Raw genomic sequence first — 16,682 nt, 5'->3', positions numbered from 1 at the left:
GAATATTTGTTGGTCCTGATAATGCGAAATGTCTTATGTTACCAGTAAAAAGTGGCCTTTAAATTTTACATATATCTAGTCAGTGAGAGAGTGTAAGATTCGTCTAAAATAATTCTGTTTTCAGCTTCAGAATCATGAATATTTTTATTCTGATGTCACCATTATCCTGTGCATTGGATTACCAGCACCGAGTCCAAGCCTATTCATTTACACCCACAATGTACCAAATTGAATGAAATGTAGGCTATACTCTGCTACTTAACTAGAGATGTTTCATTTGTTATAGATATATCTGTACTGCGAAATAATGTACGACTTGCATTTACAGGAGAATATCTGATCTGTCCATTTGCACGGCAGACACAAACGCACATATCCAATTCTTATCAGATTTATTTCTACATACGAATGAGGCCTAAAACCGATCTGTGAATATCAGAATCCATGATTTTTTACCCCAGCTTACACATTCGTGGGTCATATCCGATCTGTGCCACATGGGAAGAAAAAAATGGAATTGGGTCACTTGAACCATGCAGTGTAAATGCGGCATTATTAATCCCACGAAGGCCTGAATGTGGCACCCTTGAATTCATCCTGTAGGATGTGCTGTGGTTCACTGGTGTAGTTTATATGAGAATGTGTTATCTTTCTCAATGGACTTTGTCTTATAATAATTGCTCTGTATTTTGTATTATTACCTCTTGTCCATCCTGAAGGAAGTGCTGCAGCTCTCTGTTATCCTTCAGTTTAGCCAGCAGATCATTTGCAGCTTGTTTGTTCTTCTGGTGTCTGAAGGAAACCGAGAAGGAACATGAGATGAAAAACATGATGTTATCTGGACTTGATATAATGGGTTTGTTGAGGGCTGGGCATGTATTTAACGGCTATAATATTCCAATATAGCGGAGCTTCTTAAGTACTTATTGCAGTACGTAAGTATTTATTGCAGTACGCACTCAATATTTATATATTTTTGAAAGAAGTCTCTTATGCTCACCATGGATGCATTTACTGTATTTGATAAAAAATTACAGTTAAAACAAATATATTCTGAAATGTTATTACAATCTAAAATAATTGTTTTCTATTTTAATATATTTTAAAATGTAATTTATTCCTGTGATGGCAAAGCTGAACTTTCAGCATCATTACTCCAGTCATTAGTGTCACATGATCCTTCAGAAATCACTCTGAGAAATAGAAAAGTTTTTTGAGCGGCAATTCAGTATATCAATGTTAAAAATCATTGTGCTCAGGCCCAGTTCTAGTGACCTATAGAAGGGTGGGCTGGCAGATATCCTGGGCGGGATTTTTACAATAGATAGATAGATAAACTATATTTATTTTTATATATATGACAAGATCATTTTACCTTATTTTCACTTTAAATAATATGCTAACATTTTCACTTTTCTTCCATCCAGTTATAATTTGGAAAGAAAAAGCGATTGAAGCCTAATGTTACTATAGAAATGTTTGTAACTTTAATTGTAATTTAAATGCCACACAGAATGAGTTTTTGTTTTCATTCCGTTGGACTACTTCTCCATAGTTTTTAATGTAAAGATCAATCTAGACGTACGGTTAGGTTAGTGATTGACTGTTGTGCTCTCATCTCAAAACTTTTGCAGAGTAGGCTATCGTATGACGCAGCTTTCTAAAACGCAGCACTCAAGTTAAAATAACTTTTAAAAAACGTGTCTCGTGTTGTAATTGCAAAAACTTTGTGAATGACCCCTAACTGACTGAAAGATGAACAGGGCATTCTTATTGCGCTGTTATTTAAGCAGACAGTTTGCCTCGTACATTCAGTTTAACAGCATTTACAACAAGCCAAAGAAGGCAAGGTTTCAACTGAACTATATGCATTTTAAACACTTGCATTATGTTCTTGCTCCACGCAATAAATGGACGTTCGTAAATGAGCAAGGTATTCTAGCTACTTATATCAATTTGGTAGTCATCAAAAATATAATCAGAGTAGTGTATCAATATTTACAAGTAAATAAGAAGATACATATTTACGAAGATACAACTCCTTGTAAATTACACCTTGATAGCACGCAAACATTTCTGCCTGTTTCCGTTTGTTTGTCAGCCTCTGCTTTTCTGCTACAGACTGATATTTCTGCTATAGCCTATATTACTTTCAGTTAATGAAGGAAAAATCCTGCCAATATCTGGTGTTATTTTTGAGGCATCCTACAGCCCTTAATCCAACCTGTTAACACAGAACCCACCTCAGATTGCTTTTGTTCAAAGCACAAATCGTAAAAACAGATCAACACTATCTGTTCCTAAATTCTGATAGGGTGAGCAAGGCAGACGGTTGGGTGGGCTCAGTCCACCCCTGCCCATGCCTAGAACCGGCCCCGGTTGTGCTGCTTAATATTTTTGTGGGAAAATATTATTATTTATATTTTTTTATTCAAATACTCATAGTATTTTTTGATGAATGAATAAAAAGTTCAGAAGTATAGCATTTATTAGAAATATAAATCTTTTTGTACCATTATACATTTTTTTACTGTCACTTTTGATCAATTTAATGCTTCCTTGCTGAAGTATTAATTTCTTTAAAAAGATATCCTACTGGTGCAAAACGTGTAAATTTATATAGCAAATGTATGCTAAATTTATGGGAAAATAGCTATATTGAGGCATTGTTGTGCACGTATTACAGTGATTCAATTACTTAATTAAAAATACTCATAACATGATGATTTTGGTCACACTGATCTTCTAATCATGTCTTCTTTTCATTTATTCCATTTCTGCTCACCTCTCCTGAATGGAGTCGGTCTTCTCTTGGATCTTGTCTGCATAGGTGTTGCCGTCAGATACGAGTCTCCGTCCAGACTCAACCACACCATTGATCTTTTCTTCACTGGCCTCCATGGTAGTAAGAAAATCCTCGTGTTTCTTGATGGCCTCCACAGCCCCTTGCAGGCTGGAGGGCATCTCTGTGTGTGACAGAACATATTCCTGTGGGCAAAGAGAAAAGAGACTGGGTTATTAGCTTTCATTGAGGTTTCACCCACCAATCAGGAGTCCTTTTTTGCAGATTATTCAACTAAAATGGTGTCTTTCCCCTAGAAAGATATGGGAAGTTTTAAATGTACAGTATTTAGTTGTACAATACCAAAAATACAAGCAGTATAGAATACACACCTGGCTGTTGAGGAAGCCCTCTGCCTGTTTTGTATCTCGTAGCAAGGTTTGGAAATCGAAGGCCTGGGCAAGGACACAGTGGCGGCTCTCCCACATTCTTCTCAGCTCGTGCCAGCCAGTGTCCAATGCTTGCAGTCGCTGGGCTAAGAACATGTACTGGGCATCAGTCTGTCCCTGAGTTACCTAAACACACACAATCACAAATGGATACTACTATTTTCAGGTATTTGTCAAATTTCAGCTAAATATATACATCCGTTAAAAGTTTGGGGTCAGTAAAAATTTTTTTCTTTAAATTAGATTAAATCTCTTAGTGTTATTAAATTTATTTTTCAAATAAATGCTGTTCTTTTTAACTCAATTCATCAAAGAATCCTGAAAAATGTACTACAAAAATATAAAGCTGCACAACTTTTTTAACATTAATATAAGAAGAAATTGTGAGCAGCAAATCGGCATATTATAATGATTTCTGAAGGATTGTGTGACACTGAAGACTGGAGTAATGCTGAAAAATCAGCTTTGCCATGACAGGAATAAATTACAATTTAAAATATATTAAAATAGAAAAGTTATATTTCATTGTAGTAATATTTGACAATATTACTGCTTTACTATATTCTGATCAAAAAATAGAGCCTTAGTCAGCATAAGAGTCTTCTTTCTGACACAAAATTTTTTTTGCCAACCCCAAACAATGGTGTATAGAAATTATGTGTAGTGGGTTGTATTTTAATTTGTTTGTTCTATTATGTCAAGCGCCTTGAGAAGCTGCTTTAAAAGGCGCTATATAAAAATAAAGTTATTATTATTATTATATTAAGGTTTTTCTTTTTTTTCTACGTTTACACTAACTGACCTCAGCTCCAGTAGCTCTCATCTTCTCATAATCTTCCCTGTAATTATCTACTTCATTCTTTATAGCCTCATGTTGTCCCAACAGACGCTCCGCTTCGGCCAGAGAGGTGGGCGTGTCCTCGGATGCCACGGTGGTCTGTGTACGAGACAGCCAGGCCTGGAAGTCATCAAGATCTCTGAGGAAGCCCTGAAGCTTTGAGGCTTCGCCCAAAGACTCCTCACGCCGCTTCATGGTGGCTCGAAGCTCCTCCCACACGTCCTGGATTTCAGCCAGTCGACCCTTGATCTCCTCCTCCTGCTCAGGATGCTCAGACGTCAACTTTTCGGCCTCAGAGCGCATATCATCCAACTTACCCTGTGGATGACAACGGGAAGAGAACAAGTAAGAAAAAGTATAAAAGCTACAATTTCTGTCTGGTTGTATTAGATATGATGTGTTTTTTTTTTTTACCTGTATAGCCTCCAGGTCTCTCTCCATACCAGTGAGCTTGCGCTGCAGGGCCATGACCCCAGCCAGGTCGTTTCCAAGGCTCTGTGTGGACTCAATGACTTTGGTCTTCTCCTTCATCCAGCTCTTGATCTCATTACACTCTAGATGATAGTTCTGGATATTCAGTGCAGATTCCAGACCTTGTTTACGCTGGTTGGCCAGACTCTGGAAATCAGACCACCTTCAGAGGAGGATGAAGGAGAAGTGTGAGGCCATTTCTGATTATCTAACTTTATGAACATTTTCTGTGTGTATGCCTGTGTTAAGTTGGTTCTGTGTGCTGTCAATCTCTCCTTTGTTATAGTTTTGTCAACTATATAACTAGATAACTCTGGGTGTGGTCAATCTGCTCTTTGTGTAGGTGACCGTACCTGTTATTGAGTTGGTTTTGCGTTTGGTCAATCTGCTCTTTGTTGCGGTTGTCTGATCCAAGCAGCTGTTGGGCCACTTGATTGACATCAGAAATGCGAGCGCCCAGTGTGTTCATCTCTGGCTCCAGAGTTTCAAACCTTCAGTCAAAACAAAACAAACCATAACACCAATATATGCCATTTCAATAAGTTTAATAATTAAAACTTACACAAGGATCATTGTATTTGTTCTAACCTCTGCTGGACCACCTCCAGGTCCTCTAGTTTGGAGGGAATCTCCATGTTGTGCAGCCACTGTTCTTTTTCTCCAACCCACAGCTGGCAGGCACTAGCTTCACTAAACATGCGATACAACGCAAGTGCCCCATCTAAGGCCTGTCGCCATGACGAAGACAAACCCTCTAACTCTACATAGCGCTGCTCTATCGCTGGGAGACGGCCCTCCACCTGTTCAAGAACGAGAGAGGCTTTTAAATAAATAATATGAGTAACAAACACTACTGTTTAAAAGTTTGGGTTCAGCAATTTAAAAAATCTTTTTTTAAATGAAGTCTCTTATACTCACCAAGGCTGCATTTATTTGATAAAAATACAGTAAAAACAGTAAAACTGTGAAATAGGATTACAGGTCAAAAATGTTTTTTCTATTTTAATATATTTTAAATTGTAATTTATTCCTGTGATGCAAAGCTGAATTTTCAGAAATCATTATAATATTCTGATTTGGCGCTCAATAATCATTTCTTATTAATGTCAATGTTGAAAACAGTTGTGCTGCTTAATATATTGTGGAAATCATGATACGTTTTTTGAGGATTCCTTCATGAATAGAAAGTTCAAAAGAACATAATTTATTTGTATTACAAATCTTTTCTAACATTATAGATGTCTTTAATGTCATTTGATCAATTGAATGCATTCTTGCTGAATAGAAGTAATAATTTCTTTAAAAAAAACTTTTACTGACCCCAAACTTTTTGAGTTTATTAATAGGGGTGTCAATAGATTCAAATATATAAATCGTGGTAAATATTGGTTATTAATCTGTAGTAATTGCATCATTTCTTTCCAGGTTGTGTGTGTGTTCTGTGTACCTGTGGGGAGTGTGTGTACGCTGCAGGCAGTGTTGAAGCCTGTTCGTGTAGTGAGTCGATGAGTGATCGGTGACTTTGAATCTCTTCTTCCACCTCTCTCTGCGTTCTGGCCAGGGTCTGTGTAGAAAACTCATCATGGCCCAGTTCTTGACTAGACACCTACAAACAGAATAACAAAAGAGTCAATCTGAAGCCTAAACTCAGCAGCAAGGCTACACCATGATGAATTCCTTTGAAATAGAACAGGACAAAATAGAAATGCGTACAAATAGTCAGTAAAACATATATTTGTGTTTGTTTTACCTGTCTTAGTGTTTCCATTATCCAGGCCTCCATGTCGTTGGCGTCTGTTTGGAACTGATGGAAAGCTACAGATTCATTGAGCCTCTGCTCACGCAACTCTGAGGCCTGTGGAAAGAGAGAGTGTGAAATGTGGTGCTGTGTAAAGAGACACATTCCACTTTAAAATTTGAGCCATTATCTGTTCTGTACCTCCTCGAGGTGTGACCACTGTGCTCTCACGTCCTTGATTCGCTCTGTAACCTCAGGTGCTCCAGAGTGGCCTTCCTTTACCAGGGCTTCTCCACCAGCAATGCTATTCCCCAGAGGGCCGTACCGGGCTGCCATCTCGTCCCTGAAGGCCTCATGTTTAGACAGGAAGTGAAGAGCGGAGCTCAAGTCCTTTCCATAATCTCCTCCGGACAAGATCTGCTCCTGCTCTCGGATCCAGGCAGCCTCCTCTCCCAGCTCCCACAGGAACTGCCACAGTCTGCGCGAGTCATCTAGTCGAACGCGTCGATCCGCTGCCAGCTGGCCCAATTCTCCATATGCTCGGCCCAGAAGGTCCACCTTCTCTTCAACCAGCGCAGGGTCACACGGCTTATAACCTAAAGAGAGAGGAGAACCAACTGTGTTTTAATTGTGAACTCAAGGCCAGCACATGTTTATGTGTGGGGTGTATCCTCACTCTGTTCATTTGAAGTAAATCTCTTCGCAGCAGCCTGCACAGCTTTGACTCTCTCCGCCTGTGCGGATATATCAGCTTCCACTAGTGTGTGTTTCTGCAACAAGTCCTCCACATCATGAAGGTGTTTTCCACTGTCCTGGGATTGCAGACGACTCTAAACACACAAACAATTATATATAATGGACTGATCTATAAAACATTATAACATATATGGGGAGGGGGAGGGTAAGGGAGTACTAGGAAGTAAGTGAAAAAAGTACAGTATTATTAAAGAAGTAAAATTATTTTGATTGATTATCAATAATAAAAAAAATCTATTTTTTTTTCATAGTACAAATTGGTAAAATAATAATAAAGAATGATCAAATGGATAAATTTTAGTTGCATTCTGCGTTCTAAAAACTATTTTACTACAGCATCTCAACTAAATAGCATGAATATATGTTTTTCAGATAATATTTAGCGAATATTTATTCTATGTTTTACAGTTGAGCATCCTTCTGTGAGATGATGTGGCTTCTTACACAGAAAAAGGCAGTCGTGTGTTTATTAGTCATGTTTAATCAATCAAAGCGTTTCAATCTTCTGTTTATTCAGCAGAAATAGGGATTTCCTGGAATGATGTGTGCTATCGTACTTCTGCGGCGGGGTATATTTGCCGTGTCTGCGTGAGAGCGCTCTCTGGCGTTCAGAGCAGCGTTTACCACCGATCAGCCGCACTGCACTGACAAGCTGCGCATTAAATAATCGCAGCCTTTCCCAAATCGCGAGCAGTTTCATTGCGATTAATTGTGCAGCCCTAGTCTGAATTAATCCATACCTTCATGTCTTCCATCCAGTCCATGATATAGCTCATCTCCTGTAGGAGGCGCTGCAGGTCTCTGTGTGCTAGCAGCCTCTCTCGCCGTGCCGCAAGTAGTTCCTTCAGATACTCCCACAGTCTGAGCACGTTATCCCTCCGTGCCAGTACGCGCCGCACTTCATGATATCCCTCCGCTTCCAGTTCTCGAGCAACAGCTTCTACAGCTGCTACGCGCTCACCATACGCCTGGATGTCGGTCTCGATGGCCTCATGTTTGCGAGTGGCTGCCTCTACAGCGCCCAGTTCAACACCAAAATTGTCCTAAAGGTGAAGACAATGTTTTATATTAGTCATCATCACACATCATACTATAAATATTTTCTTCTAAGTGTCAATCTACTTCACCTGTGACACTAGCCGCTGGTTTTCACTCAGCCAGGTTTCTCTCATGGCTGCTTTGCGGTCAAAGCGTGCGGCCAACATCTCCAGCTTCTCCTGGCGAATCAGCTCGTTTCTCAGTGCCAACTCTCTCTCGTGTTCCGCTTTCTCTAGCCTCTCCCACGCCTTCTCAGACAAACAGCAAACACAACACGCCGTGAGCATCACTCAAACTCAAGCTAAATTTGTGTAGATTCACATATACAATAGCATTTGAAGTGTATATACCTTGTTGATGTCAGAGATGAGTTTTCCCTCTCTTGGCATGTAGACTTTCTGATTGTTTGCTCTCATTTTACTCTGAATGGTGAAGAGCAAAACTTCCAAATTTCCCTTTTCAGTGAACCTGTCATCACACATACAATAATAAAGGGATGCATCTAGAATGTATTTTAGGTATCAAACATTTTAAGTCAACATAAAAATCCAGTAAAGAGCTCATTTTACTCTATTGTAATGTGACTGTTGTGTGTATATACACACGAGTTAAACAGGATATTCAGTGAGAAAAATTGTTAAACAGAACTTGATTTTATCTTTTGGGAATTGATTGGATATTGAAAACTGGGTGTTAAAAAAGCAAATAGGGTCAAACTTGACTTCATGTTGCCTTGATACCACTCTTTTACACCATTTTTTTACTTGATCACTCACTTAGGTGGTTTCTCCACAGTGCGGTAGGTATTGAAGGCCTGTAGCTGGTTCTGAACCGCACTGAGTGAGTTGGCGAGTTGACGGTCATTAAGGGTAACGATGGTTTGTTCAATCCACTGCAGCAGCTCTGATGCCAGAGTCTCGTATTTCTCTATCAGCTGATCTGCCTCGATAGCATAGTCCAGCACCTACAGAAACAGTCGAATACGCCCCTATTCACTTTATAGACTAATGACCCACACTTCCAGAAACACTTCAGGAAATGGCTATGTAAACATAAGGGGAGAGTGTAATTCTCTCTCTGTACCTTGCCAATCCTCTTTCCCTCTACAGCGAGCGCCTTCATCTTGCTGAAGTAGTGGTAGTATGTGGCCACATATGTGATGATGGACTTCTCATCAGGCTGATCAACATTCACATCTAGCGAGCAAGAGATATGACAGAAATACATTAGCTAGTTAATAATAATAAAAATACGTTATTTTCTACATTCTTTTCATTCGACAAATTGTCTCTTGATTTTGTCTGTCTGGACACCTTCCACCCAAAGGTTCTGTGTGTATCTCAGAGTATATTGTTTTTGTCGAGTGTCTATGGGTAGATGTGTCTTTAACTATCTGGTTAAAAATGATGCATGTATTTGCTATTTATGCACATATCTGAATCTCACCCTCTGGATCCAGTAGCTTGGTAAGACCCAGCTCCTTCTCAGCCACATTAAAGGCATTCTGGAGGTTATAGTGGGCATTAGAACGCTTAAGATTATCAAAGTCAATCAAGTCTGACCTAAAAATGAGAAAGAAAGAAAGAAGAAAATCAACAGGCATGTTATTTTGAACTGGTAAAACTCTTTGCCAAGAGTTTGACACTAAGAACACTGCAGTACACTTCTCCAACAAAAGAGGGAAGCACTCCATCACTATAAGGGATTTTCTCTCCTTATTTAGGTCAACTTAATTCAACGTTTCCTTTTTTATGTTATGCTGCATAAAAAAAATGGCAGAAAAGAACAAAAGCTGATGGGGGACAGTTTAGAGGAAAAGAGCAAAAATGAGGGGATGGTGGGACTGATACAGCAAGAAATCCTACCAGTGGCGGCTTGTCAATAGAGGCTGCTGGGGCGCCGCCCCCATCAAAATTCTAGAAATATACATGTATACAAAAAAGATATACATTTAAATAAAAAAAAAATAAAAAAATGGTTTACTCATACGATGTGCAGGCTGGTATTAAGAGCCTCAGGATTTAATAAAAACTGGCTTTAATCGGTTAACTATTTTCTATGTTTTCAATATGTTTCATACGGTTTCATGGGCGAGGGACACCGGACAAATGGATGTCTATCATTAAATTTGATATCCTCTGACATTTATTTGTATTTATTTTTGCCCCACCCCCGCCCAAAATAATCATCACCAGCTGCCACTGGATCCTACATGGCCCAATTAGTTTATGACGAAATGATTTCACAGGAAGACAAAAGAGGAATCTCAACTCAAATATATACAAATCATACAATGTACAGTAAATACAGCTGGGACCAAAAATTTGAGAGCACATGCTTCCATTTTGCATTGTTTTGTTTTTTTACTAAATAAATATTTTCTCATTACAATTTATGAGCATAACAAAAAAAGTGAAAAGCTGGATTAACAAAACTAACATGTCTTTACATATTTACACATCTCAGAATTCACAAATTTAGAGTAAAATGATTCCTTCAACTTATTGATGTATTCAATCTATACACACTTTCACAAAACAAAGTTAAAGTTCCAGAATGCAGTTGGAGGGCCCTGCAGACCTCTCTGTATGTGTTTCCCAATGCTGAAGAATGAAGGGCCGTAAAGAGCATGAGCACATGCTACTATGTGGAAATTGCAATCATACCAAAGCTTGTTGTGTTTGAGAACAAAGGCCTTGTACCGGTGTACTTGTATGTCAGGTTGTGTGTTTGTGAGCTCAGATCGATACCTGTGTTTGTGCACTATGGCACTGAACGCTAGACCGTCTCTCCAGCTGGTGGTGAAGTTGTGGACATTGACATTCGGGTACCTGAAAAGAGAGTAGCTTTCATGAGTACAGAACCAGAACTAGTCTGTGTTCAAGAGAACAGAAGCATCATTCAGTCATCGATTCACTTCATTTCTTTCTCTTCCTCTCTTACCCTGCAGTCTTCATTTGACACCACAGCAGCAATGCATCTTTGGCGGATTTCTTCTCCTTGTTGTCCTCTGTCTCAACACTAATGTCTTGGATCTGTTCAAACAAGTGAGACGTAAAACATTTAACATGTAAACTTCTTATCTTTACCTATCAGTTTAGATTTTAGGTTTGGGTGAGTTTTTAAACCATTTTTTAGTAGACTCCTGTCAACATAGATGCCATTTTTTTGTTTTGTTTATGTTCTGTAAGTTATTGTTTAGTTCAGTTTTGTATACACTACTGGAAAATTAACATAAATACTGTAATCACTACTTGAATGTTTGGGAGTAAGATCAGTCGTAGAATACAGTTGTCATATAAATTACCAAACACTGTGTACACTAAACATGATTTAGTACATGACACTCAGAAGAGCAGTGACAGTTGTAGTTAGCTGTTGTGCGTTCATGGCCTTTAAGTTATTTAACACAAACCAACCATAAAAAAAAAAAAACGATTACATTTTTGCTGCTAATCAAATCTTTTACTGGCCTTATTTATACACTACCGTTGAAAAATCTGTGGTCAGTTTCTTATGCTGTCCAAAGCAGCATTTATTTGATCAAAAATACAGTAAAAAGTAACATTAAGAAACAATTTTACAATTAAAATTTTATCTATTTAATAATATATATTTGAATAAATTAAATGTAATGTAATGTAAATGTAAGTAATTTATTTCTGTGATTGCAAAGCTGAATTTTCAGCATTATTACTCCAGTCTTCAGTGTCACATGATACTTCAGAAATCATTCTAATTAGGGATAGGCATTTTTCAAAAATATTGCATTTGAATAATCGGGCTCATAAAAATCGAATATTCGTTTATTTAAATGACATTTAACGAAAAAGACTTTGTTTTAAGTTGAATTTTTATATTGGGCCTACAAGACATTGTGCCCAGGGGCCTCTGAATTCTTAATCCGGCCCTTGTTCTTAAACCTGTCTCCCTCAACGAAATTTAAAGGAAGTATATGTCTCAAAATCATTTTGCTATTAGATAAGTTATCATCTCGGATCACGTGGGGTCCAGCTGCGCTTACCTGCAGTCATGAATGCAGTGATGGACAGCTGCCTTTTCTCATTCGACTGCTGTTTGGATTTCATATGATTTCTCATTGTGGTGATAATGATGTAACTCAGATTAATTAATTAATTTGATCAAAAGTAATTCCATTTTGTAAAATCATTTAGTAAGATCATTTTCAAGTAATTCCAAACTTCGCGGACGACAACATCTGATCAAATACACACAACTTGTTAACACGCTCCACAGCGCCATCCAGTGCATTTAATTATAACTGCGAGTTAGTGCTTGGGATTTATCATGGATTCACTGCATTTACGGCCAGCAACGCAACGTAGTAAAATTCGAATAGTATTTTATTTTTCTAATAATAATTACAGATCGTATATGCGTATAAAACATCATGCACACCCCTAATTCTAATATGCAGATTTGGTGCTCAAGAAACATCTTCATCTAGATCCATTCCTGAGTATATCCGTACAATAATTTATAATCTGCTTCAATTCATTCAGCAAAAAAAGGAACAGAAAAAAATATTTTCAATGTCTTTTCACTTTTCAGCAACATAATAAAACAAATCATCAACATCTTCAAAAAATAACCAGAAGCAGTGATGAAACGCAGTGAGCAGTCTGGATCACTGGGTTTTGATAATTAGCTTATTTCAATAGAAAGAATATTGAGCTGATTTTAAAAAGGACAGGCAAATAAAAAAAGGGCAATGAAGTGGCAGACAAAAATATGTTAATTATTCTTCATTATGAATAGATGACATTGTCTTTCAAATGGCTTTATCAAACAAAAAGAACAGAACTGGGTTAAAAGAAGATCACAATAATGACAGATAATTCCCTACACAACTATAATTAGTGCAGCAAAACAATTAACATAACACCAATTTAGTTAAAAACAGGTGTTCCCATTTTATCAATGAGAGATGCTGTATCAACTGACTCACAGGCTTAGACACACACCTAAGTCTAGTCGAAGCCACATCATCCTACCTGGAAGCGGAGGATTATAGTCCAGATGAGTCCAAGTGTGAGGCGGTGGTTTCCGTCCACTATGTCGTGAGAACCCATATTCTCCAGATGAACCTTTTGTTCCTTTAGGAACTGCAGAGCCTTGTCAACGTTCTCCAGACAGTGGATGCGCATACGGCCCTTGGTTGGCTTTGGCTGAGAGAGAGAACAAGAAATGTAATTAATTAAATTAAAATGTTTTTGGATAATAACAGCAATGAAGTGTTTGAAACTGACAGATGAATATGACAAGAAAAACAGGTTTATTAGAGAGGGAGGGATGGATGGATGCTGACCAGTTGTTCACTGGAGAGAACCTCCAGCAGTCGGATAAGCATGCGTCCATCACGGAGGTCAGTGTAGAGGTCACCGATTCTGCAGGTCACACGGCCCAGGTGAGAGTTCACCCATTTAGTGAAAGTCTTCTTTTGCACTGCCTCTCTCTCATCTGGACGAGAGAAAAAAAAGAGTTTTGGAGGTCAAACAAAAAAACATTCACTCTGGTACACTAAAGGCCCTGCACACACACACACACACACACACACACACACACACACACACACACACACACACACACACACACACACACACACACACACACACACACACACACACACACACACACACACACACACACACACACACACACACACACACACACACACACTTTAGAACAATCATCAACCACATGCATTAAATGAGAATGCATTAAAAAAATTATCCCAAAAATACACATATTGCTAAAAAAAAACATTAGGTCACTATTTTAAAGGCAGAAAAATAAGACTCCATAAATTTTACTGCAACAAGCCATGTCAGGACATGCATTTTACAACTGTGCATAAAATGAACATTCAAGAATGACGTGCAGAGACCGAGGACTGACTGTAACTCTAAACTCTATTAAAGCAACTCAATTACTGCAGCACGCTGACAGCTTGACTGATGGCTGCCCACATTAATCAGAGCAGACCTCACTCACAGCCAGCCAATTATGTGACGGACGAATTTTTATAATGTTTCTCTGCCCATAATCTGAATAAAAAACATGACACCGTCAGACAGATGGAAAGAGACCAGAAACAAGAATGCTTGATATGACTGCAGACAGATAAGTGTCCACTAAGAGTGCAGTACTAGTGTCACAGGAACTTGTGTGAAAGCATATGGGGCTGGTCAGTAAGAGGCTCAACCCTGAACCCACTGCTGTCATCTGATTTACCTTGACAGAGGAACAACAAGCTGTTTATCACAAACACAAGCTCCCTCTCACTACCACCTATATTCAAAGACCGAAAGAGAGCTGCATGCTGTGTTGTATGTGCTAATATGACGAGATAATTCCTGTAACAAGTTTAAATGAAGCATGGTAATTTAATTGCTGATAAGAAAAATGTCATGAGCACAAAACCCCTCAGTCATTAAACAAACACGCTCCCTGTAAACGCTGAAAACAAGCACACAAAATAATGCAAGAGCACAAAAGCAGTGAGAGGCAACAAGGTCAGATTCAGAGCCATCTGGTCACAGATCTGCGCGCGCGCGCACACACACACACACACACACACACACACACACACACACACACACACACACACACACACACACACACACACACACACACACACACACACACACACACACACACACACACACACACACACACACACACACACACACACACACACACACACACACACACACACACACACAAGGTCTTCCATTAGGGCTGAGCTTTTTATTTAACAGGGAATTGGATCACACTGTAACACAGAAACAGAAACACCTGTACATGTACGACTGAAAACCACACAGTGATTGACTAGTTGTCAAAGGTAGTTGAATAGTAAAGGACACCACATCTGAAAAGCCAGTGTGTGCGTGTCTGTAGAGGGCTGATCATGGTTTGAAACCCATTACAGAATAAAACACACTTCACAGACGGTAAAACCTTGAAGTCTCTCATCCCCGATTCAATTCTCATGTCTTTTATCTTAACACTCTTCCTCAGTCAAAATTTCATCAATGAAATTGCCTATATCTCTAACAGTGGGACAATCACATACACACAGAGCTTAGAAACCTTGGATAAGATGAGCTTCCTTTCACACACACATACAGGACGTGTGACCCTCACAAAAACATGTCCAGGTCACAGAATTCAAACTACTTTTTTTTCTTTTTTTTGTAGAAAATAATTTTATAAATTCACTTTTTAAACAAGTATTAATTTAATCTACATTTGGATTTCTTTACAAATATAGAAATTAAATATGAAATATTTTTATATTGGGTGGGTGGGGGGGGGGGGGGGGGGGGGGGTATTATATAATTTGTGCACGATTAAAGTAAGTTCAAAATAAACAGACTTTTTGAATACAGGTTAAATTTTGTTGTTGAATCAAACTCTGTTGGTCACAGACAGGCAAATTAGATAGATGCCAACATGGACATGTGACATGCCCTCATCCTCAACAACCATGAACAAAACACAACCCAGATTATTATTATAATGTATACAGGTTATATTTGGTTCTAATTTGGGCTGCCCCTTTTTGTCCACAGTCTTGAGCTAAAACATAGTTAATAAAATGTGTTGGTTTTGACGGACATTTTTTATGCACAAATAACACATTGGGATTCTGACATTCCTGATTTTAATATTTTCAATAATTTTCTATTCTTGACAACCTTCTTTATCTCATAAATGAGTAATCCAAATTGACTCATATGCTGATGAAATTATTATATTATAAACTTGACAGTGATCAAACTACATTTTATAAAAATCCCCTATCTTCTCAGTTGTTTAAAAGATTAAAGCAATTATCAAAGCTTGATAAAAATCATTAAAATGTTAAAATTTTCCAATAAAATATGATAAATATTAACATAATTTGTTACAATGAACTACCCCTTAGCAGATACTGTGTGCGTGCGTTCTACTGAAATGATCAAACTCTCGCCAACAAACTCCACACACCAGCTGAGGAAACCTGTTCTTCTGGTCACCAGGGCTGAGAAAGCACACAAATATGCTCATATGTACACATAATGGCAGAAAATGTTCCGCTTTACTGGTTTAGGTGAAGAGACCTGAACTAGCCTGAGTAGGGCCTGACTTTGATTATATGCTTAGATAATTTCACCCTCTGGCCAGTTTGTTGCAATGTCTTCTATTACTATGCAAAAACATGAGGCTCACGTTGCAGCATATTTGGAGATTTCCTTGTTAGGATTTGCTGGCCGCTCATAAGTGGATGAAAAACACATTATACACCTGGATATAGTGTGCAGTTTATGACATTGATGTTTTAATTACATATGAAAATCTATTCAAATATAAAAAATGTGTGAGATCAAATATTTGAATGGAATTTCATGATATAACTCACACACCCACATTCTACATGAGGTGTTCAAGGGCATTGTGCTTTGAAAGTATAAATATTTAGCTTTTACCAAATAAAAGGAATTTGTGTGTTGACCAAACTGTCCCAAAATTGCAGTGAAGGGTCAGTGTGTGTGTGTGCTATCAGAATTGTAGAGTTCTGGTACTTTAGCCTTGACCTGTTTA

At 38.3% G+C, this 16,682-nt stretch overlaps 1 protein-coding gene across 9 annotated transcripts in view; it reads right to left on the bottom strand.

Moving 5' to 3' along the window:
• Positions 1–16,682, bottom strand: part of sptbn2 (spectrin, beta, non-erythrocytic 2) — a 124,867-nt gene that overhangs the window by 17,316 nt on the left and 90,869 nt on the right. For all 9 annotated transcript variants that reach the window (XM_077231211.1, XM_077231213.1, XM_077231209.1 and 6 more), the window contains 21 exons: positions 13,402–13,553; positions 13,088–13,261; positions 11,016–11,107; positions 10,823–10,903; positions 9,519–9,634; positions 9,156–9,268; positions 8,849–9,036; positions 8,423–8,540; positions 8,162–8,320; positions 7,775–8,077; positions 6,955–7,108; positions 6,480–6,874; positions 6,291–6,395; positions 5,988–6,146; positions 5,129–5,340; positions 4,894–5,031; positions 4,484–4,703; positions 4,034–4,387; positions 3,175–3,357; positions 2,786–2,988; positions 702–792 (listed from right to left, as the gene is read on the bottom strand). In XM_077231211.1, coding sequence (XP_077087326.1) covers positions 702–792; positions 2,786–2,988; positions 3,175–3,357; positions 4,034–4,387; positions 4,484–4,703; positions 4,894–5,031; positions 5,129–5,340; positions 5,988–6,146; positions 6,291–6,395; positions 6,480–6,874; positions 6,955–7,108; positions 7,775–8,077; positions 8,162–8,320; positions 8,423–8,540; positions 8,849–9,036; positions 9,156–9,268; positions 9,519–9,634; positions 10,823–10,903; positions 11,016–11,107; positions 13,088–13,261; positions 13,402–13,553 — 3,710 coding nt within the window. The remainder of the gene's footprint in view (positions 1–701; positions 793–2,785; positions 2,989–3,174; positions 3,358–4,033; positions 4,388–4,483; positions 4,704–4,893; positions 5,032–5,128; positions 5,341–5,987; positions 6,147–6,290; positions 6,396–6,479; positions 6,875–6,954; positions 7,109–7,774; positions 8,078–8,161; positions 8,321–8,422; positions 8,541–8,848; positions 9,037–9,155; positions 9,269–9,518; positions 9,635–10,822; positions 10,904–11,015; positions 11,108–13,087; positions 13,262–13,401; positions 13,554–16,682) is intronic.

This window comes from Siphateles boraxobius, unplaced genomic scaffold (assembly GCF_051911475.1).
Source record: "Siphateles boraxobius isolate OS27281-9 unplaced genomic scaffold, OSU_SipBor_1 16, whole genome shotgun sequence".
Lineage (NCBI taxonomy): Eukaryota > Metazoa > Chordata > Actinopteri > Cypriniformes > Leuciscidae > Siphateles > Siphateles boraxobius.
The sequence above is the reverse complement of the archived record's forward strand: the minus strand, read 5'-3'. Positions and strand labels throughout refer to the sequence as shown.